At 33.5% G+C, this 25,850-nt stretch overlaps 1 protein-coding gene across 6 annotated transcripts in view; it reads right to left on the reverse strand.

Moving 5' to 3' along the window:
- Window positions 1-18,480: 18,480 nt before the first annotated feature.
- Window positions 18,481-25,850, reverse strand: part of LOC114331602 (ADAMTS-like protein 4) — a 470,719-nt gene continuing 463,349 nt past the window's right edge. For all 6 annotated transcript variants that reach the window (XM_028281212.2, XM_028281204.2, XM_028281210.2 and 3 more), the window contains one exon: window positions 18,481-19,573. In XM_028281212.2, the coding sequence (XP_028137013.2) occupies window positions 19,452-19,573 (122 nt within the window). In that variant the 3' untranslated portion in view covers window positions 18,481-19,451. The remainder of the gene's footprint in view (window positions 19,574-25,850) is intronic.

Genomic DNA, 25,850 nt, shown 5'->3' on the forward strand with positions numbered 1-25,850 from the left:
AATAAAATAATATATTAGATAAAGAATGGAAGAGATTTTGGTGGAAATCAACTTGTGTGAATCGAACACCGCTGTCCTGCGTGGAACACCAAAAATTAATGTTTATTTAAAAAAATTTCTGACGCCGTGGTAGTTAATCGATTTTAATTTTGCAAATTGAAGATGAATGGTACTGTATTCTTCTATATGTAAAAAAAATTCAACTTGCTATCTGCTTTATTTTCAGTCCTGCAACATTCTGAAAAAATGATTTTTTTTGCGAAAGCTGGATTGCAAAATTTATTTTGCAAAATCTATTGAATTGATCTTAATGAAATATATAGTTTTGTTTTATTATATCATACAATTTTTCAGGGTAAAATATGAAGGTCCTAAGTGTAGCATAAATGGTTGAAAAGCGTAAAATGCGAATACTTGTTGTTTTATGTTTTTTTCGCAAATATTGCTATTTTGCAACAAGGGTGACAATTTTTAAAAATTTAAACCAACTCTATATTATAGAAAATTTAATTACGCAACTTTTGTGTCATTGCAACTTTTCTCGGAAGTGAATACTTTAAAAGTTATAATCAAAAAACGAAGAAAAAAATCGAATTTTTCCTTAATTTTTTGACATTTTGATTATTTAAACAATGTTCCGGACCTTTTTGAGTGGGAGGATAACTCAATTATTATTATATGAGTTAATTCCAAGCAATTTCTGCAAAAAAATATGAATCACCTCTCAACGTCCATCTCAAAATAGATGCTCCGTGGACTAGATGATAAAAGAGATCAAAACAACGACACTGAAAAGAGTAATATACATAAGCGGGCAAGGAAAGAATAAATTCAGGCAGAAATTCTAAAATATGTTTTTACTTCCCTACGAGAGTTTACTATGTATTTTTATTGGAAACAAGCCGCAATTTTATTTTAAAAGGTTTATTTTGACGTTTCGGTCAGCACTTCTATGTAAGATCAAATCGAAATTTAAAAATTTAGATCTCTGCTATACTGTTGTATGGAGTTAAGTCGTGGAGTCACATACGCCACCTGTAAGGAAATTGAGGCTTTTGAAACGTGTCTTTGTCGTCGAATCCTGAAGATATCTTATACCGACCATGTTACTAATCAGGGTGTCTTGCTAAGAAAGCAAAAAGAAAAAGAGCTGTTCACCACAATAAAAACAGCCAAAATCGAATACCATGGGCCCTTATAGTGCGGCAGATTCGTGCAAATATAAGAATTGCACATTTAATGATACAAAAATATAATTTGGTCCACATATACTGCACATATAAAGGTTCAAATTTAGATATGGGGCCATCTCAGATTTTGCCTTTTACAAAAATGGCGGTCATTCAAAATGGGCGACTAATGGGCGACCAGAAAAAACACAACTTCTGGTAAACCGATTCATCCAGTTCACGACATAGATCTTGTAAATCACAAAAAGAACGTATGTACCAAATTTGGTTGAAATCGGACTTTCCATTCAAAAGATATCGTGCTATTATACATATATGTATTATACATATATGACTAATAGCACGATATCTTTTGAATGGAAAGTCCGATTTCAACCAAATTTGGTACATACGTTCTTTTTGTGATTTACAAGATCTATGTCGTGAACTGGATGAATCGGTTTACCAGAAGTTGTGTTTTTTCTGGTTTTTGGTGTAAAACTATTTTATATTATTAGTATGATAAGATTGATCCAAAAGATGGCATAACCCAGACATCCAAAGTGAAAGTTCACCTCCAACACCAAATTGTTCTATATGGTCCACATAATGTTCAGAAAAAAGTCACACCATTTTGAGCGTCGGGTTTGGGGGGGGGGGGAGAGGGGGAAAAATCGGTAAATTCGTAGTTTTTTGCGTTTTTCGTCAATATTTCTAAAACTAGGTTGTTCATGCTAAACCTCTTGCGGTTTAGCATGAACAACCTTCTATACAAAAATGTTCTACATTAAATTTGAAATAAAAAAGGTCCAATGCATAATCCTTCTAAAATGAACGGTTACAAAGTTACAGAGGTAGTATAGTATAATTGGTCCAAAAAAAGGCCTAACCCAGACATCAAAAATAAAAGTTTTCCTCCAGCACCAAATTGTTCTATGTATCTGGTACACATATAGTTCAGTAAAAAGTTACACCATTCCTAGAAGAGAAGTCCTAAACCTATTCTTCTGGTTCACCACATTCGTCTTGTAAATCAAAAACAGAACCTATATACCAAGTTTGGTTGAAATCGGATTTTTCATTCAAAAGTTATGTTACTATTAAACACATATGTATAGCTGCCATTTTGAATGCCCGCCATTTTTGTAAAAGGAAAAATCTGAGATGGCCTCATATCTAAATTTGAACCTTTATATGTGTAGTATATGTGGTCCAAATTATACGCTTTTATCATTAAATGTGCAATTTTTTCACGTATCGGCCGCACTATTAATGAGGAATAGCCAAAGATATGGACTGCTGCAACTAATCTTGCAAGGAAAAGTATGAGGAAAACGTGGACCAGGAAGACGAAGTATTTCATGCCTGAAAAATCTACGTACGTCGTTCAACACAACAACCACAAATTTTTTTAGAGCAGCAGTGTGCCAAGTATACATTACCATGATGGTCGCCAACATCCGAAACGGATAGGCACTACAAGAACAAGAATACATAATTAATAGCTCAATAATAGTTATTTAACCAACAAGTGTATTAATAAGGGTGATTAACAATTGAGATATTTTAACGCGTGAGCGGCGCGAGCGCGTTAATGTTCGAGATTGTTAATCGCCATTTTAATTCACGAGTTCGTTACAAAACTTTTTCGTCGACCGTACTTTTCAGAAATAAAGATATCTTAGTTTAAATTTTTATTTACTTAACGATAAACAACAATTTTTTCAGGTTTCATTAACTTTATTCAAAGTTTAATTTTCCTTAGTGGTAGTTTTATTATTGTAAACATTAATATTCGAAATAGTACAATTACTGAAATTAAAGGAAGTATTGATAAATGATTATCTGCTGTATAGCATTTTGACAAATTTATATTTAGGTCTTCTTGGACCTCTGTAAATTCTGTGATAGAAGAAGAAGCGGTGGCGCTGAAGGAAGTACTTTGACAAGGTTTAGTGGTATTTTGTCCCAAGAGTTTTTCAGCCGTCTCAAGTTTATTCTGCATATAATTATCTATATAACCTTCTGCTACAGCAGTCGATTTCCAGCCACCTAGTCTTTTAATAGCTGAAAAGTCTGCACCACTGTCACACAGTATTGAGGCAGAGGAACGTCTAAAACAATGCCCAGTGTAGAGATGCGGGTGCTCTAATTTCAAGAATTTAGCAATAACGGAAGGAATTTTGGAAAACGTATTTATGCCAACTGGCTGTGTGGAACATTTGTTATTTTAATAAAAAATGAAAAATCGTTTATGTGGTGTGTGTGCCGGTCTTAAAGAAATATAGTTTTTGATCGCATTGAGAATGGTATTTGCTTCGTTATCTACTATGGTAAATATTCTATTTGTGTGTGTTTTTGATGCTTTTATTGTGACAAGAAACTTTGACCCCAAGTCTTGAAAGTTATTTGTTTCTAATTTCAATAGTACGTCCTTTCTTAACGCACCAGCCACTCCGAAAATCAATGCAACCTACAAAATGAAATGTTATGAAATACGAGTATTAAATATATAAACTTAATTTACTGGTTTACCTTTATCATTAGAAACACGTCGTTAGGAGCATCAGAGATGAATTTCTGGACTTGTTCTTTTTCAAGTGTTTTTGATTTCTTTGGTACATAACCTGTTCTTTTTTCTTGATAAACATAATTAACTTATTATATTTAGATATATCAATGTTTGATTTTAAACTTAAGGTTGATTTTAGCATCGAATATTTGGGCCACAAACTTGCTATTAGTCCTTTTTCGGCAATGTTTGAAAAATATGTCAACAATACAGATTCTGAATATCGTATTATTTTTCTCTCGTCACACCATGCAATAAATTCAGCGTATGTTTTTTCGTATAACACTCTGCTTTTTTCAGGCAGTAAACTTAAAGGTATTTCATTTGCAGTTTCTGCCACTTCTTGTGGAGTTAAATTAAACTCTTCGTCAATATCCATCTTTTGATTTTTCAAATGACAGATAGTACTAACAGCGGCTACTTGATTTTAAATTTTTTAGTGGGAATATAAATAGGTAGGTATATGATTGGTTGCCTACACCACAGATCACTGCCAATCACAGAGCGTTTAATTGCAATGTATGTTGTGTTGCCTATAATGAAATCGTTCATTAATAGAAAATCGTTCATTAATAGAAAATCATTCATTAATAGGGGTCATTAATCAATGATTTTGAGGGTGTTAAAATTGATCATAAATGGACGGTCGCAGTCATAAATGTACGGTCGCGGAATAGCACGGACACCCGACCAGACCGAACCAATGCGACAGTCCGGCTGACCAATTTTTTTCGTGCGACAAGCCTACACACTTTCCAATGGTCAGACCCAACGTAGTGAGACCCGACAGTCAGGTGGTCAGGTCGGAACATGGGTTACAGCCCGGTCGGAAGCCCGGGGCTAACAGGGGAAAATTGCTTTGCATCTTTTTTGGGGTTTCAAAATTGACAATCTCATAAAAATTCAGATTTCTCGTCTCGTTTTTAGAGACCAAACCTCTGATGACTGGACTATGTCGTCATTTATTCGAAAAATATGACAGCGTAATAAAATTTGTCTGACTAGATTAAGGACGCAGGCTAGTTTACAGGTGTTGTGTTTAAAAAAATACAAACAGAATATATTAGAGAAAAGTTTTATTAGATATTTTATTGACTAATAAATACATAAACTAAGAGTAATACTTAGATTCTTAATCTCTACATTACACTTCTTAATCCTTATACTTTATGGTGTGGCAATAAACAAAATGGAAATCCAGTTATTTATTAACGTTTGGCAAGTGCAAAGTCGAATATATCTTAATCGCTGGACAACCAAAACATTGTTTAAATAAATAGTTTTCAACATTCTTTACACAAACCTTCATAAATACACAATTAAAAATTAGTAAAATTTTTAATTAAATACTCAAATAATATTAGGTACAATTTTATTGTTGAATAACGTTTCTATCTTTAAGAATGCTTTTCTAAAAGTAAATCACTAGATTCATAGAATGACACAACATATGAACTGGAATCAAAAGGTAGATTTAATGATTACCAACATGCTGCATTGATACAGATGTAGTGGATATAATTAAAGGTGTGAGATAAGGATGCGTCCTCTACCCATTTCTCTTTAACATACATGTAGAAAATATTTTTCTACTCGCACAGCAGAATAAAAAAAGGTATAAAAATACAGGAAGTACCTGTAAAGAATCCAGAGTACGCTATCGGTAAGGCAGGCGATCATAGCAGGCAACATGCAGAGGTTAGAAGTTAAAAGTTAGTTAGAGGTTAAAGAGAGAATTATCAAAATTTGATAATTCTCTCTTTAAGCTTAATTTAATGGAAGAGGCATAAGTTCAAACATTAACAGTTGCCTGATACAGTTAAAAGTAATTGATAATCAGTAGACAGTCCCATATAAAAAACAGTTGAAAAGAAACACCCAACACCATCATCATTCTCTTTGCCTTATCCCTATGTGGGGTCTGCTTCCCTAATTGAATTTCTCCACACAATTCTATCTTGGGTCATATCAATGTTAATCCCCTTTACCAACATATCCTGCCTTATCGTCTCCCCCCAGGTCTTATTTGGTCTTCCTCTCCTACTCCTTCCAGGAGGTATTGGGTGATTATTACTTCGTATTGGGTGATTAACGTCTCGACGTTGAACATGACCAAACCATCTTAACCTATGCTCTCTCATTTTGGCATCAATTGGTGCGACACCTAGACTTCCCCTAATATACTCATTTCTAATTTTATCCTTCTTTGTCACTCCACTCATCCATCTAAGCATTCCCATTTCCGCCACATGCATTCGTTGTTCCTCTTTCTTTTTCACGTCCAACATTCAGTTCCGTACATCATAGTCGGTCTTATGGCTGTTTTATAAAATTTCCCCTTCAGTTTCATTGGAATTTTTCTGTTACACAACACACCACTCGCTTCTTTCCACTTCATCCATCCAGAAAAGAAACCCCCAACATTAAACCCAACAATAAAAACTACCAAACTAAAAGATATTTTAACTCAAGTTGCAACATTTATATGTAAATTTGCTGATAATTTGCTGGAATTATATATCAGAAAAGATGAAATTACAAACTAAATAAAAAAAAGATCACATCTTCCATGATCAGATGACAAAAAATAACATGCTGGAGCGATATGGACGTATGTAGTCAAGGATAGAGCTGCAAAATCCAAACTCAGCATCAGCAAGGTGAAAAGACTTGCCTGTATGGGGATAATTGGTGCCATGCGTACTACTCCAACGACTGCTATGGAGGCTTTACTAGGCCTGCCTCCCTTGCATTTGATGATACAAGGAGAGGCAAGATTATGAGCTTATTCGCTTCGAGCGTTAACAAACTGTCAAAGCAAAATCAACTGACCTGCTCATGGTGGCTGTTACTTAAAATTTTGTAAGGACGATTTAGTGCATGATTGTATGGGACATTTAAAAAAAATATCATATCACGCTATTTTTTGTTGTTTTCACTGTAAAAGTACATGAAGAAATAGTGATGTGGAATACTTTTATTTTCCTCGTTCCCAAAAAATTTAGATCAAGAATAAAATTGATTAATGCTGTTAGAAGAACAAAGTGAGGTTAACTTTTTCCATATATACAAAGGATATGTCAATATACACATGATATAATAATATTATTTACGTTTTTATAAGTTTTGTACAATCGACTATTTATAATGGGAAATAAGCCACAATTTTACTAAAAAAAAGATTTTATTAACGTTTCGAAGCCCAAATCGGGTTTCGTTGTCAAAATAAACAATACTACTAAATACAAAAAAAAATAAGGTAGAGAAAAGTAGGTAAAGGAAAGTGAAGGAAGCCGTTATTCAAAGTATTTTTGGCTGCTTAGAGTAATAAGCAGATTGGAAGAAGTTAATGGTCACCAGTAGATTTGGAAACTATTTGATAATCATAATTGCTATGCACCTGGCTAAACTACGTCCAAGCTCGAGTAAATCGACAACAATCATACTATTATTTTTATTGTTTTTAAAATACCCTTAAAATATTTCATATATTGTTAAGAGTGTGTGTGTGTTTTGTATTTTCTTGGCACTGGTTTTCACAACCAACTGGCCAGTCAATTTCATAATTGTTTTTTAGACTAACTTATCACTAACTCAGGGGAGTAATGTGTAGTGTGTGTTGAGTAAGTGTCTTGATACTTTGCAAAGTCGACGTCATTGTCTTTGCAAAGAGACGCTAATTGTATCCGAACGTCTGCGGTCCCTCCGGTGAATACCGATCCCACAAGGACAGAAACCATTTTCATTTATTAATTTATAATAAACGAAAAATTTCTGACCCTGGTGAGATTCGAACTCACGACCTTTTCGGATTTTTCGATCCATAAGCAGGCGCTCTTACCACTGAGCCACGGAGGGGGTATTGTTAAGAGTAAACGAGTCTGTAACAAATTCCCCAATATTTTAACCACACTGTATTTTCCTACGATTAAATACAGGATTGTATTTACGTTACTTAGTATTTATTGCACTAGACATTTTACTCCACGTTATACTGTCATGTGTCGTATATATTTTATAAAATTCTGCCACAAGATTTACAATAGTGATGTTGAGAAAGTATATATTCGTTACAAAGTACTCGTTACTTACGAATACCGAAAGTAACGATTACTATACAGAGAGGCAAATCGTTACTTTGATTACTCTCATTACTTCGTTACTTCGTACTAATCGTATCAGAGCGAGTACCTATTTGAGTATTGTATCTACAATCGGTTGAAATCGGAATCGGACCGGTATTCCACTACAGTTAACTAAAATTTTATCTATATGAAGGCCGAAGGCTATGAAGAGTTTTAGAGGATTACAGGGCGCTGAGAAGTAGCTGAAACAGAGGTATATCATTTAACAAAGCATGCACCCAGAAACAGACGTTTATACGATTTGTCGAGGTAGATAATTCACAGATGTTCTTTCCTTTGAAAATAACAATGCAACATTTTAGATGCAATTAGATTTTAATAATATAGTCCTGTCGCCAGGGGGGGTACAACGGCCTCGTTAATTCAGATGGACTTACTCAAGTTTTTTTTATGTATTTTGACCCGTAGAACACGAATTTTTTGGGTAACAGTTGATCCGGATGTCGATAAGATTGTTATAGACCAAGAACTTGAGGAATCAAATAACAGCGATTTTTGGCAAAACAAAACAATATTTTGTATTTTTTGGGCCATTTTAAGTAAAAAATATTTCTACAAGTTTTTTCGTAGGATGCACAGTTTTCGAGATAAACGCGGTTGAACTTTAAAAAAATCGAAAAATTGCAATTTTTGAACCCGAATAACTTTTGATTAAAAAATAAAATAGCAAGTCTGCTTACCGCATTTGAAAGTTTAAGTCAAATTATATCGATTTTGATTATTTGCATTGGTAAAAATTTATTTTTTTATTGTTTAACAAAGCTATAAACACGTACGGTTTCCCGTGCTTTTACATGCGTTTTAACGCATGTAACGTAGAAATAGTCTTGATTGCACTAGTACCTATTCTACCTATTCGTTCGATTTTAAATGAGAAATCATAGAAACATCACTCACGCACTAGTTGTTTGTAGCTTTGTTTAACAATAACACAATAAATTTTTAGCAATGCAAATAATCAAAACCGACATAATATGACTTGAACTTTCAAAGGCGCTAAGCAGAATTGCTATTTTATTTTTTAATCAAAAGTTATTCGGGTTTAAAAATTGCAGTTTTTCGATTTTTTGAAAGTTCAACCGCGTTTATCTCGAAAACTGTGCATCCTACTAAAAAACTTGTAGAAATATTTTTTGCTTAAAATGACCCAAAAAATACAAAATATTGTATTGTTTTGCCAAAAATCGCTGTTATTTGATTCCTCAAGTTCTTGGTCTATAACAATCTTATCGACATCCGGATCAACTGTTACCCAAAAAATTCGTGTTCTACGGGTCAAAATACATAAAAAAAACTTGGTTAAGTCCATCTGAATTAACGAGGCCGTTGTACCCCCCCTGGCGACAGGACTAATAAATACACACTATTCTTATCAGGCCTAGAAAAAAAGGAACCCTCAATATACTGATTTTGACATGTTTATGTACTTTTGGATGAATTTTATACTGCAATTATGCATTTCCACCCATTTTTCTATTGAAAACTTTTTCCTGTTTCACTATTTCCATAAAATAATTTATTTTTTCCTAAATGCCTTGGTCTATGTGTATTTTATTGTTATGATCCAAAAATCTAAAATATTGTCTGCCCGGGTCGAAAAAATTAGTAGAATTTATAAACAAAAATTTATTTTTATTAATTATTAATTAGTCTGGACAAAATTATGTCGGACACCCCTTATTTTTAATAATTGTTCACATAACAGATTACATATCATTTAATTTCTTATACTTATACAAAATACTGAGAAATGCGATTCTCGATATGATTACCGGTACTCAAATACAAAAGTAATCATAGTAATCAAAGTATCCTACTAATACTAATACAAAATATGTATTGAAAAATGAGATTTTCGATAATATGATTACCGGTACTCAAATACAAAAGTAACAAAAGTAATCAAAGTAATCAAAGTAACGAATACTGTAAATGATTACTTTATACAAAAGTAACGATTTGTAACGAATACTCGAAAGTAACTATAATCAACATAACTAATTTACAAACAGTTTATCAGTGATACATTTTTTACCGTATAATCAGGAAAAAGGAAAAGCATGAAAAACAAGAAAAAGAAAACATAAAGGTTTGTATAAAGAACTCTATACATTTTCGGCAGTGCTGCAAAAGCGATAATTTTTTTAAGTAATCTCGCACTTTCGCGGGTCCTTATAGTTCTACCAATATTTATAAACGTAAATTTATTTACAAAAGTTTAACAAACGCAATTTTGATACAAAGAGAAAAATAAAACCTAACACAAGAATTTTGGTACCTACAATATTAAAATTTTATACAAAAACCATTTCTGTTATTCCTATAAAATTTGTTTGTGATGGTGCCACCATATTGGAATTAAATTTCAATCAGATGAAAAAGAATACGAACGCTTTGAAAACATTTTAAACTAAATCTGAAACAGAATTTGACAAAAGTAGGTGAAAACTGTAATAAAAAACACATCTTAGTATTAATCTATTAATCTACGATATCTATCGAATTTCAAAAAATATTATTAAATTGATTAAAAATCTCGACCAATTTCCGTAGTCTTATCATAGTTGCTAGCGCAGAAAAATTCTGAGAACGAAACCTGTGCTGTGAGATTCATTTTGGTAAATACAAAGGATTTCTTGATACAGAAGAGGAAGAAGCAAAAAAAAAACAACATTACCATTTGTTTTGAATATACATTACAATCCTCTACAAAGAGTATCTCACGACTTTTAAGGTAAAATAATTAGGGAAGCAATAATTCAACAGTTTAGAATTTCCCATTAAATTTGCTATGACCCGTTTGACATTCACTAGCTGGTATATTATTTTCCTATCTATATACCGCTTGACATAACTGGATCCATAAACTTTCATAAAAGTTAATATTGCCACCCATCTCTACATAAGATAGGTACTTATATTTCAAAAAACGTTAATCCAACCTTCTTGCATTCTTTATCTATGTACTTAGTATTCTAATATTTTTAGGTTTTTCCCTTTGTTCTTACTGTTTGTTAAATCATATTTTTTTGTGGTTTCGTGTTAATATTGTTCTTTTCGCTTCTTCCTCTTCTTTTTTCATTATGCCTTCTCTGTTTTCTCCCAAAGTAGTCGTCGTGTGTTTAGTTTCTTATTTTATTTATACTATTTTTGCTAGGTCAATATTGATAAGGTAGGTACAATTATTCAACACGAAGGTCTGCTCTAGTGATTTCTCATTAAATTACTATTATTTTAAAAAGTATATTCCGCATTGATTTTCATGCCAAAGTTTATGTATTCAGTTCACTATTAAGCTACCAAAATTATGCTGTCCACATAATAAATATGTGGACACACATTAGCCTACCTGCATGAATTTAAAATTGCATTATGAAAATAATTTGAATATATTATAGAAGATAAAGAAAGTTACACATTTTCTTTCTTAGCAGATATTTCAAGAATTCGTTTATAAACATTGGTAAAAATCCATTTCTCACCCTGTCCTAATACTAAAGTTAATTTAATAAACAAACAAATCACAGACATCTATTAACATAAACTGGAGTATTTTATTCTATTGTGATAGTGAAATGCACATTCGATTGGATTATGTTTGCATATCTATATACATGTATACTGAGTACCTAAATGAATGTGTAGGCCATAACTCAGCGGCTATGTTACTAGCTCTTAACAAGCTGGAGGCCCGGGTTTGATAGGCCCAAGACAAGGTAAGAAAAATAGCGTAACGCGGAGCTGTTCGGGTCGGTGGTCTATATATCTCTCTCTACCGGCCGGCGCCGGCGCTTAGCTTTCTCTCTCTAGCATATGATGGCCGCTGCCGCTGTGTCTGTGTCGTTCCATTAATCCCTCCGTTCTACCTAATAGGTAGATGCGCTCACACTCGTACGACAGACAAAGATAACTAGACCACTGTACTTGATATTGGCGTTACACCTCGATAGCATTGAGCGGCCTATAACTAGCCTGATTGTTAATATATCTATGGGTTTGATTCCCATCACTGACACCAGAAAATTGTTTAATTTATAATTTAACTCAGCCACCACCACGTTTTGAGATCTATAATTTATGAAATCAGAAGTAGAAGACGCTATAAAATGCTAAAATCAGAAAATCTTGTGGTCCAGATGTTACACCAACTGAGTTACTGAAACCAATAGATGCAGATAATTTAAAAGTAGTAGTAAAACTTTATATTGCAATATCTAACACTGGAGTGATTCCCACAGACTGGTTTAAGTCTATCTTTGTCGCAATATGTACACACTACCTACACTATCAACAACACAATGCTACGAATTCCTTAGAGCATCGATTAATCATCCTAATGAGCCCACTCTTCAGATTTTCCTAATAATACTTTACAATAAAATTTGGCGAAATGTGAAGATTTAGAAGAACAGCAAGTTGGTTTTAGAAATGTTATGACAACTAGGAAGGCACTTTTTGCGCTAAATATCCTATTGCAAGATGCTTGATCAAAGACAAGATGTCTTTGTATGCTTCGTGGATTTTGAAAAGGCATTCGATCACTTACAAATTAATGCAGATTCTACAAGATATAGGCATATGAATGATTATGAAGATTATAAAGATAATGGTGTCATTATGTAATCTGTACTGGAATCAAACACCGTCCATAAAAATTAGAGAGAGTTAAACCGACGAAATCTCCATAAAACGAGGAGTAAGACAAGGTTACTTACATTTTGCCCTCAACATTCTTCGATTATTAGGACTATTTATTTTAAAAAGCACTTGATGGCAGCTGTATGAAATAAAAATCAACAAAGAATTATATAATATGCGGATATGCCGATGATAGAGTAATTGAAGGTCTCCAAATTCTGCTTGATTGTATTCACAAATTAGGAGAGGAAATGGGCATTAAAATAAAATCAAACAGGACCAAATTTTTAGACTTTAGCCGTAACCTACATCCCGATGCACAGCTTCAACTATATGCAGTTTCAGTTGAAAAATTCGCAAAATTACATATTTAGGAACTATCATAACGAACAAACTAGATCCAGGCATAAAAATCAAACGCATAATAGCAATGACTAAAATAACTGTTCTGAAAGTGAAGACATTTGTTTGTGGTGTGTTTAGAATGAGACAATGAATGATTCAGTGCTATGTTTGGCATGTATTCTTGTATGGAGCAGAAGTGTGGAACCTAAAAGTATCGCATAAACCTAACTAAATTAAGCATTAGAAATGGGGATTCATAGACGGATGTTGAAGATACGTAGAACTAAAAGGAAAACTAACGATAAGGTACTATGGAGGGTCATCAAAATTAGAGAAACATGAGTGGACTTATAGATACCAAATGCAGGGCAATCATTCCTTGTGACAGAAAATCTAGAGGTCTTCGCAATGGTGATCGCCAACGCCTAATAATTCTGATATGGCACGCGACGAAGAAAAAGAAAATAGTTATTATGCGATGACTTTTCTCAAATTATAACCTATTAGAAGCACCGTAATTTTTAGATAGTTTGAGGAAATGTGAATAACATTGCATAATATAATGTGTAACTCATACTCATAATCTACCTCTCCAAAATCCATGAGATAACATTTTACGGTTGGTTCTGATTTAATTATTTTATACACGTATATAAACATGCAAACAATCTATAAATTGTTACATTTTCATTTGCTTTTATTTTACTTGCCTATATTACAAAATTATAAAATAAATGCCAAATATTGATACCCTTCTGGTTGCTGCTAACACTATTTAAATTATATCTGGAGATGCAACCCCATTACCTTATAGAGGCTCATGTTTTGCTTAATAGTAGGGGTAAAAAAGTGAATCTGTTGTCATAGATAAAAAGAAATACACAAAACAGGGTTTACTACTTGTCTATTTTTATATTGAAACTTCATTCAATCTTCATAGATCTGTGTCTTTTGTATATAATTATTGATTTAAAGTTCTGATTTGTTAGGTACCTCAGTTAAATTTATTGGAAATTATAATGAAAAATAGATTATAATATGTATAAGGAATCAATAGTATGGTGTATTCCACGAGTATACGACTGTTTTGGATTATCGCGACAACGAATATTTTAGTGTGCAACATAAGAAGTACGAAAGTATTTTGCAATAATTACTCCAATAAACAACAATATAATTTGCAATTTACTTTCGTTCTTCATATTTTGCAGAGTAAAATATTCGTTGTCGCGATAATCCAAGAGGGTCGTATATTCATGGAATTGGGTATACCTAACTAATTTTTATACAATCGCTGTATTGGTATTACCAAATAAAGATTTTTAACAAAAAAAATTATTTCGTAATGTTTTTTATATACGAAATAATAGAAGCAGTCTCGACGTTTGAATACCTTGGAGTAATAATATCAGAGGATGGAAAGATAGATCAAGAAATCTCATGCAGAGCGGAAAAAGCAAATAAGATCTACTATGCACTAAATAAAACAATATTTGGAAAGGAAGAAATAGATAAAGAAATAAAACTGAAGGTATACAACGCAATCTCTGTACCAACGTTAATATATGCAAGTGAGACATGGGTAAACAATGCAAAAATAGACAGTACAATAAACGCAGCGGAGATGAAGCAGCTAAGAAAAATAGCAGGGAAAACGAAATTGGACAGAATAAGAAATGAAAATATTAGACAAAGACTGAAACAGGAATCGATAATAACAAAGATAGAAAAAAGAAAATTAAAATGGTATGGACACATTAACAGAATGGACCAGGGAAGACTACACCAAAGCAGGTGATGGAATCAAAAAGATATGGTAAAAGAAGGAAAGGGAGGCCAAGGAAGAGATGGATCGATCAGATTATAGAAACTGGACAGGAAAAAGGAAAAACACATCAACAAATGAAAGAGTTAGCAAAGGACCGCAAGAAATGGAAGATATGGATAGAGGATGAATAAAACCTCCGACGCCCCTGAGGGGCATAAGGAGTTTCGAAAAAGAAGAAGAAGAGAACAAAAAACATATCACTATGAATAAAAATAGCTTCAAATACATAAATAAGATCACAAAACTTCTTTTAGTTAAAATTCCTACATATACACATTATATTACTGCTTGCGTCACGTTATTAGAAATTACATGCATCAATCTAAAACTCTATGCAGAGGAAGAACAAAGACGCTAGAACCGGAAACACCAGAAATTACCAAAAATGAAGGAGTTAATATACATAAATGGGGTTGAAAGTTCAAAAACACTTAAAACCCGGAGGAATAAAAAAGCTGCGTATAAAGACGGAATATCAAAAAGACGGAAGGATAGATGGACAACTTACAGTAGCTATTATAGATATAGGCAGCCGAATAAGACATGAGGATTCATTCAGCCCTATGCATCCATTCAACAAATGGAGAGGATACATAATGGGGAAAAAAGAAGTAAAAATACTCTGTTACTCAGACTACGCAATATTGATAGCCCAGATGAAGAAAGTCAACAAAAACTACTCCACAGATGTAAAATAAGATCAAAATAATTTAATATAATATATTGTTGTAGAATTGTTTTTTTTTGTAAAGAAATTCAGAAAAAATTAAATTTATATCAACGACCATGAAATCATAGTTTTTCATCACCCTGTATATCACCAAAATTGTTTAGAATTTAATTTTGCTATTAAGCAAGTGTTTCGGGAAAAAGTGAAACGACTAATAAGTGATTCGACGAAATGCACGGGACATGAACAAACATTGCGGTGATTAGAAAGTGGACATCGTGGTCGAAAACAAAGACGGTTTTGTATACACATTGTATGAGTTTTAGATGCTAAAGTAGAAAGTAGGAAAGAACTAATTATGATATCTTTTGAAATATGACAAATTGGTAAAGTTCTGTGAAAAATATTTGGTTTCAGAAGAAATGGGTATGAAAGGTTTGGAGAGAGGCGTGTTTTGGATTGAGTGGGAAAGCTGAGGTGGAAAGGAGTCAATATTTGGCGAGAGACGAGAGGTCACTGTGTAATTAACATCGGTGGAAGGCAGTCCAGTTTTTTGTTTTAAAAGTTTAGTAATCAGTGTAGAGTGTGTGTGATCAGCCTTTGCGAGCAGAACCAAGTTGAAACCAAATTGTCGACCGGTTGAAGAGTCAATTTTCCTGGTCCGAGGGAGCTTCCTTTGTTTTGTCTAGAACGAGTAGCTGATTAATATTTTTTTTGCACAAGATATCGAACAAGGAAAACTGAGTAACAGAATTCGAGAAAATCCTGTATGATTTTTGGAAGCAGTTTGACGAGAGGGACTTTTTCGCAACATCCAGAGAGTACATGTTGTGAAAATCAAGGACGGCGCAATCCAGAGAACGAGAGAGTGAAGAAACAAAAAGGTTAGTCAAATTATTTGTCGGAATGGAGATAATTTTTTTATATCAAACCCATATTTGTTTATTTGTTTATTGAACTTTTTTTTACACAGTTAGTCATTTAAAATTTGAGAAATCAAGTCAAAAGAAGAAAAGTAAATTTTATTAAATTTAGTATGAGTAAATAATAACTTAGTTAAATAATTTTTTTGTCAAAACAAGGAGATATCAGAGTTAGAGTTTAATTTATTAAGTAAGAGATTGTTGCAACAAAGTTTAAATTTAATATTTTTTGAATCACATGTACGCGGCTTATTTGATAAAACAATAGATTACATTTATATGATATTGAGTGTTTTCAACTTCCCTATTTCCACCCTGGAAGAAGTAAGCAATCAGAAATATTAGAAGCCACAGATCATAGGTATTGTAGCCAATACAAATTTAGCCCTGAGAATAAAATTTATTGGAAAATTTAATTTGAATTTAGTTTTGTTTTTACAAAGGCAGTAAATAGAATAATTGAATAATTAATTAAAGTAAGAATTTGCTTATCAATCTAATTAAATAGATATAATAGAGCATAACAATATAGAAATCGATGGCATCAGTACTAAACCAGTAAGGGAAATACAATACCTTGTAACGAAGTACAAAAACTCAAAGAAGTACCACAAATTTTTTTTTATATTAAAAGGTGATACAAGGACGCGTTTCGGCTCATCACGAGTCATCATCAGCTTAAAATACAGGAACAAAAACAAAGGACTGACCAGACCAGGAAGGAGGAAGAATCCGCTAGTTTACATTATAGTATAGTTCAACAAACTTCATTATTAGACTTTTTAAGTTCTCAAGCTATTTTCAGCATTTTTAGTAGTAATTTGACTGTAAAACTTGTGTAGAGCTTCTACATTGGGAGGAACCATCTTGTGGACAGGATAACTGTCCAGCTAAAAATAGCTTGAAAACTTAATAAACCTAATAATGAAGTTTGTTGAACTATAGTATAATGTAAACTAGCGGATTCTTCCTCCTTCCTGGTCTGGTCAGTCCTTTGTTTTTGTTCCTGTATTTTAAGCTGATGATGGCTCGTGATGAGCCGAAACGCGTCCTTTGATCTTTTAATATATAGGGTGTCCCAAAAGTAGTGGAACGGTCGAATATTTCGCGAACTAAACATCGGATCGAAATACTGAGAAATACGTGTTCAATCATTTTTAAAAATCTATCCAATGACACCAAACACCAACACCCACTACACCCCCTGGAGGTGGGGTGGGGGGTAACTTTAAAATCTCAAATGGAACCCCCTAGTTTTTCTTGCAGATTTGGATTCGTTACGTAAAAGAGCGCAACTTTTATTCAAGGCATTTTTTCAAACTGTGGATAGATGGCGCTATAATTGGAAAAAACGATTTATCCTGATACCATAGGTAAATTATAGAAACGGTCTAATATCTCGAGAAATACACTTCCAAATGAGAAACCAAAAAACAAGTTTTTAATATTTTTCGAAATTCTATCGATAAACACCAAACATGACCCTCTAACCCACCCGCTGAAGATGGGGTGGGGGGTAAATTTAAAATATTAAATAGCAACCCCCACTTTTTATTGCAGATTCGAATTCGTCATGAAAAATTAAACAACATTTATTCGAAACATTTTTTAAAATTGCTGATAGATGGCGCTAATAAATCGTATTTTCCCAATTAAAGCGCCATCTATCAACAATTCTAAAAAATGTTTCGAATAAATGTTGCTTACTTTTTCATGACGAATCCGAATCTGTAATAAAAAGTGGGGGTTGCTATTTAAGATTTTAAAGTTACCCCCACCCCACGTCCAGGGGGTGGGTTGGAGGGTCATGTTTAGTGTTATTCGATAGGTTTTCGAAAAGTATTAAAAACCTTTTTTTTTTGTTTCTCATTTAAAAGTGCATTTCTCGAGATATTAGACCGTTTCTATAATTTATCTACGGTATCAGGCTAAATCGTTTTTCCCTATTATAGCGCCATCTATCCACAGTTCGAAAAAATGTCTTGAATAAAAGTTGCGCTCTTTTACGTAACGAATCCAAATCTGCAAGAAAAACTAGGGGTTTCCATTTGAGATTTTAAAGTTACCCTTCACCCCACCTCCAGGGGATGTAGTGGGGGTTGGGGTTTGATGTCACTGGATAGATTTTTGAAAATGATTGAACACTTATTTTTCAGTTTTTCGATCCGATGTTTAGTTCGCGAAATATTCTACCGTTCCACTACTTTTGGGACACCCTGTATAAAAAAAAATAATTGTGGTACTTCTTCGAGTTTTTGTACTTCGTTACCTCGAGACCACATTTGAGAAATATGGATACTTCTCTTCAAGAAAATACTTTGTAATTAGACTGTCCATCTATGAAGACCTGGGCAAGGAAGTGAGAGATCAAGTACAAAAAGCAAATAGACTGGTAGGATGCCTTAACAATATGGGAAAACCGACATATTAATACTGAGACGAAGTCAAGAATTTCTAGTGCAAGAGTGAAAGCCAGTGTAAGACAAATAATGACATATGCATCAGAAACAAGACCCGAAACAGCCACAACAAAAATACTACTGAAAACGGCAGGGATTAGAGGTCTGAAAATAATTACAGAAAATACGTTGAAAGATAAATGAAGACATTAGAATAAGCTCTAACGTAAGTTGTATCAACGAATGGAGACTAAATAGAAGAAAAGGAATAGAAAAACCATATAAGCCGAAGGAGGAGACCTGCGTGGTTAAAATAGCAAGATATAAATCACCAACAGACCGATTTATTGGTGGATCTGTGACAGTTTCGCAGAAATCTATTGGGACAAACAAATAGACATTAAAACAATTCAGGCTAATCCCGACACTTATAGTTATATTATTACGTCTTCAACGTCTTTAGATGCCTACTGCATTCCTGATGTTTCTGAAAATGTTGAATATAAAGGGGGCAACATTCTGAATACATAAAACATACATTTTTTTATCGATATAAATAATAATATTGATACCCATATCTTTTCTATAACTTATCATTTCTTGTCATGTCTTATTTTCTTTCTTTTATATACAAAAGACACAGAACTTTTTATACCACTCGCGCTCAATCATTTGTTCATATTTAGGTATTATTACTAAGTTTTCCTCTCTTCAGTACTTTTGACTACCTAAACAATTTTCATATTATCCAATCACAGCTTCTTATTCTAACGATTCTTGCGCTCTTCGACACGATTCACAACAGTGAGTGACATAGTAAGGATAATGACACAATCTTGCCTGTACAGCTAATTTGCATTTGTGGATTTTGTCAACGCAGTATCCTGAAATACATAAAAACGTATTAAATTTATTGGTTGTATTTTAAAAATGGCAAAAAACAATACAAAACAAAACAATATGATATTTACGCAGAAAATTCAGTTTCGTCACCCTTGAAAAATATATAATATTGCCTGATTGCTTATGCGGTGTTCTGTTTGCAAAAATTTGCCCCATGTTTCAGTACAAAAAAATGGAGAAAGGAAGAAAAGCCGATTCCATAGTTAGTGTTGTCATCAATGCCTCTGTAGTAGTACTCTGCAATTCCTCACTTTAGTTTTATTAGACATGGTAATTTTTATTAGACATGGACCTTTCCTCCTTGTCCATGTCAGTCCCATAATCTCCCATTTTATTATGTTTTCTTCTTGTAGTTGATATATTTTTTCATCTTTTCCCATTGTTAGAAATATTCTATTTTTTGCTTTTTATTGTATTTGTAGCTTTTTGCTTAAATTAAATGTTCAAACTTCCAAGAGGCAGGTAGGTTGCGTTGGCTGGTTTGAACATTGAATTTAAGCGAAACACAATGCTTATTTGTCAAATACACATTCTTTTCTGTTTTCTGACAATAGTAAAATGTATTTTGAATTAAATAAATTGCATAAATTCTTCTTTTTTTGTCAAATAATTTAATTAAAAAAAGTTTATATTCATGTTACTGAATACATAATTGAATACCCTTTTAAATGAGCTATCACACGACCCCTAGTCTCATTTAAAAAATCATCGATTACGTCATCCATATGGACGTGATGATATCGACGTCACTCGTATGAAATATACACGAAAATATCTTAATTTAAAAATAAAAATCGACCTGTTTCGGGATTTTTCCTTAAAGTCTCCGGTTTACGAAATATCGAATGTATTCCAGACATTTCCACCATACTGTATGCACAAAGTAATGTAGAAGTATCTAGAAAAAAATTGAAGTTTCATTTCGTGTTTATAAATGCTGTTAGTATGAGAGAGGCCATGTTCTCAGTAGAAGTCTTATTCCAGAGATGCAGAGATGTCAATTGCGACGTATACGCATGTCTCTTTGATTCCAAAACAGCGTTTGATCGAACACAGCACACCAAGATGATTTAAATATTAAGAGAACCAGGAATTCACATTCAAGATCTGAAAAGAATTAGAAACCTTTCATGGAATCAGACCGAAAATCTGAGTTGAAGGTGAACACACTGAATATCTGAAAATCATGCATAGAGTCAAGAAAGGCTGGATTTTGTTTCCTCTACTCTTCAAGCTCCACTTTGAAAAAATTTAATCAAAGCTTTGCACGAAAGTGAAAAAGGCATTCTACTAAACAGGTAGCGGCTAAACAACGCCAGATATGCAGATGATATTTGCGGACAACCTAGATGACCTACAAATCCTTATAAACCAAATCACGTATTACACTCAACAGTAGGGACTAAATATCAATGAAAAGAAGACAAATCTCATTATAGCAAGAAACAATAACAGAAGGTCAACACTACGTCAACGAAACTCCAGTAAAAAGATTGGCGCACTACACCTACCTCGGTACCACAATAAATGAAGGATGGACCAATAACCAGGAGATAAGAGAGCACGTTGGAAAAACTTGCTTCGTACCTCCAACTGGATGGGGGCCGTCTTCAAGACTCACAACCTCTCTCTTGGTACAAAAGTAAGAATTATCTTTTTTATGGTGTTGAAGTGGACCTTGAACGAATATGTGTACTGAAGATCGAAAGCATTTGAGACGTGGTTATATCAGGAAATATCAAAGATTCCGTGAATTAACCGAGTCACGACGAAGCCCTCAGAAGAATGAAGAAGAACTGAGAGGTACTAATCACCATCAAATCGCACAAGCTGCAATTTATGATTTATTTTGGTATTTTAATGCAAAATGCCCTTGTCTGGAATATCTTCAAGTAACATATTCATGATGAACGTTGACTATCATCAACGCAATCTGTACTTTGTCAACAGCTTTTTTAAGGAGAGGCGGTGTGCTGTCCATGGTCCAAGGTTCTTTACTCAAGAAGTGTGCCTATGACCTAAAGCTTTCTTTCTTTGAATATTTCGTTCTGCTATTAATTTTAGGAGTGTGTATCTATCAATAAATTTCTTAAGACGTTCACATAAAACTTCATGTTTCTTATCCAATATTAGAAAGAGTTCTACTTTACGCACTTTGCCCATCCATCATATTTTGGGCATCTATTAGTAGCACCAAATTACAAAGGCTACCAGTTTTTTTACACATGGCGTTAGTTAGGGTCTAGCTTCCACATCATAGTATAAAATGCTCAATCCATAGCAGCGCAGTACTAGAGTTCTTAATGTTGTGCTAATATCGCGACTAACACAAAACTAGGTTCATTCTGATACCTTGTTCGATTCTTGAGTAGAACTACTTGCAATTAATTTAAATAATGAAACTGTGAGATTCAAGGACTCGTCGTAGCGAACTCGGCTGGTTATCTGGTCGACTATCGCACACATATTTTGGGAACTGCTTCTTCTTTATATTTGTCGAAGGACCAGTTGGGAATACAGCACCTGCAAGGATTACTCTTTGCAAGGGATAGGGAAAGGACAATAGGTAATTAAAACACAATGTTTATAAAATAACAACAAGTAGGTATATTGAAGAGTTAAATTAATCGAAGAATAATTGAGAGATAGCAGGTTGATATTATAAGTTTAAATTATGAGTTTGTGAAACTGTTTATCCCGCCTAGAGTTTTTGATAGAATAGCAAACCGTTGACACGTAATGGCAACACCGCGAACTTGACGAGAAGTGAATAGTAAATGAATAAGATGTACAAACCTAGGCGTTGATTGAATACAATGTATCCAATCAACGTCATAGGATCACTGGCGAAGCGTCCATGAAAACCACTGTTACCATTGGTAACAGTTAAAAATCTTGCAAATAAATATTTTATGACGATGAATAATTCCATTTACCAATATTTTTACCAATAGAAATATATTATTATATTATGTGTTAATAGTAGGTACCTATTTCAGTAAATATCCAACTACTCGTAGACACACGAAAATATTGGCGAGTTTATGTGACTCAGTTGCACTTTATCATGCACTTTATTATACTCTGTTACCAGTCTCATTTGTGGTTACAATGCAATGGTTATATCCTCGCTGTTCGCTGTGGCTCGGGACCGGCTATTGTCTGAAAATTTAGGAGCGACGGCGCGCGCGGCATAAGCGCGCTGTGTATATCAGTAGCCCTGTTACCAGATTTAAATTTGGTTACAGTACCTATAAAAATGTACAAAATGTGAGTACAAATAAAATCCAAAATTAAGCAGGCTAAAGAACAGTGGTTAAAAGAACAATGCGCAGAAAGAGAAGAACACCAGAAAAAACATGATAATTTTAACACCCATAAAAAAATTAAGGAATTAACTCAGAACAACAGAAAAAGAAAACCGGGAATACTAAAAGATACAGATGGGAAACTTGTGTTGAGTACTAACGAAAAATAAATTAAAGAGATGGGCAGAATATATAAATAAATTGTTCAAAGACAATAGAACAGAGCAGATTGAAGTCGAAGTAGAAGATGATACGGTTTTAAAGATATTAAAAGAATAAATTAAATCGGCATTAAAAAACAGAAAAAATGGTAAAGCAGTAGGTCCAGACCAAATCCCAGTAGAAAGCTTAAAATGCATAAATGATGAAACCTTAGAAATTATCGTAGACTTGTTTAACACAGTGTACAAAACAGGAAACATACCAAAACAATGGTTACTCTCAACCTTTTGTGCTATCCCTAAAAATACAAACGCTAAAGATTGCAGTGAATACAGAACAATATCATTAATAAGTCACATTCTCAAATTATTCATGAAAAACTAGAAGAAGGAATAGATGATAGTCAGTTTGGGTTCAGAAACGGACTAGGAATCAGAGGGGCGTTATTTGCTTTTAATGTGTTAGCTCAAAGATGCATGGACATGAATGTGGATGTGCATGTTTGTTACGTTGATTTTGAGAAAGCTTTTGACAAAGTAAGACATGAAAAATTAGTCCAAATTCTAAAGACAAAAACATAGACAAAAGGGACTTACGAATAATAACAAACCTTTACTGGAATCAAAGAGCACAAATTGTAATAGATAACGAACCCAGTTCAGAAATTGAAATCAGGAGAGGAGTTCGGCAGGGATGTATTATGTCTCCATTACTCTTTAATGCATATAGTGAAGCCATTTTTGAAAAAGCCTTGCTATCTCAAAGAGAAGGAATAATAATTAACGGAAGATCTATTAACAACATAAGATATGCAGATGACACCGTGATTATGGCAAGCTCTGCTGAACAACTCTAACTACTACTAAGCAAAACATACATACTACTAAGCAAAAAAGACCAAATACATGATAATAACTAAGAAAACAAACATACAAACAAGCATACATTTGGGAAATGTACCAATAGAAAGGGTTGATAAATACAAATACCTAGGAACCTAGATTTCAGAGAAAAATGATCAAACAACAGAAATAACGAGCAGGATAGGAATAGCAAGAAATGCGTTTGTAAAAATGAAAACAGTTCTCTGCAACAAAGACCTTAGCTTAGAACTGAGAGTAAGAGCTTTGAGATGTTACGTGTTCTCGATATAACAATATGGACTTGAAAGCTGGACATTAAAGGCTGGACATTAAAGCAAGAACACATAAATAAGCTACAGTCATTTGAAATGTGGTGTTACAGAAGGATGCTTAGAATAGCACGGACACAGAGGAAAACGAACACGGAAGTACTGCGAGAAATGGGTAAAGAATGCGAAATAATAAACACAATAAAAATAAGAAAGTTACAATATCTGGGACACGTAATGAGGGGACCGCGATATAAAATGCTAAGACTGATAATACAGGGAAAGATAAGAAGCGGAAGGAGTATAGGAAGAAGGAGAATGTCATGGTTAAAGAATTTAAGGGACTGGTTTAGATGCAGTTCTATAGAACTCTTTAGAGCTTTAGATGGTATCCAACCTCCGATTAGGAGACGGCATTTGAAGAAGAAGAAGAACCTATAAAAAGTGTGCGTGCAATTAACCATGGATGAGTGTCGCTGCGTAATCGATGAACTACTTGAAAAGTAATTCTTCTTGTATAATTTTGAAGAAAAAATGAGATTATTGAAAAGGAAAAGCGTATTTTAAACAATTTAAAAAAGGAATAAAAAAAAGTTGATCGATATTTTAAATTTAGTTGGTAAATACAGTGAAAATCCTTGGTTATGTGGTTGCAAGAAAAATAGACTGTATTGTTGGCCATGTCTTCTGGTTTCTGCAGAAAAATGGGTGGACCAGGTTCACGATTTAAATAGTTTTGAGTTTTAAAAAGGACACATGAAATTTCTCCGTTACCTACATGTAAGATGTATACCCAATTTGATTCAGTTTGGCGAAACAAGAATCGAAAGTTCTCGTATCCAAGCTTTTAAAGCAAATATTGCTAAACATAATGAGCTTGTTAAAAAAATAGATAGGTATATATATCCTTAACACACTTATAATAATAGATACCGAATGTTTTTTGGCCAAACAATAATTAGCGTTCCGTGGTCATTTTGAGGGCGACGACTCTGACAATCGAGGCAATTACAGGGAATTGTTAACATTAATTGCCAAAAAAGATCAAAAATTTTGCCAACATCTAGAACCACCAACTGTTTTTTCGAGAGTTTCAAGTGATATACAAAATGATATTATTTATGATACCTATACATTTAGCAAGATCTTAATTTTTTTAAATAAGATTTTTTGCATCTGGTTTTGCATCGCCACTGCATAGGATTATCGTTGTACTTACAGTTGATACAGTTGATATTATTTTACCATGTTGCACTATCAGTTACAGCCTAGTTGCTAAGGCTACAGAACTTATCATCTTGTTAGATTTAAGGTGAAAAATAAACAAAAACTACATTTTATCTGGAGCTTCTTAAATGCGGTGTGCATTCGGCAAATGTTGAAAACAGACTCGTAGTTGGGCAACTTATAGTTTACTATTGATACTGGATATCCCTCCTTTACATATAACAATAACAGGTGAGGCGAGAATGGGATATTATAGACTGCGAGAAAACCTGAGCAACGTACCAGTTAAATCAGGACATAGTCTAATGATGCCGAATGGATGATGACATATGACCATATGACATCAAGATACAGGCCTGAAGTACCTTTTCAAGTGGAAATTTGCCCACGAGACGAATGGGACAGAGGAAGCTCTCGACTCAGACTGCA

This window comes from Diabrotica virgifera, chromosome 2 (assembly GCF_917563875.1).
Source record: "Diabrotica virgifera virgifera chromosome 2, PGI_DIABVI_V3a".
In the NCBI taxonomy this organism is placed as follows: Eukaryota; Metazoa; Arthropoda; class Insecta; order Coleoptera; family Chrysomelidae; genus Diabrotica; species Diabrotica virgifera.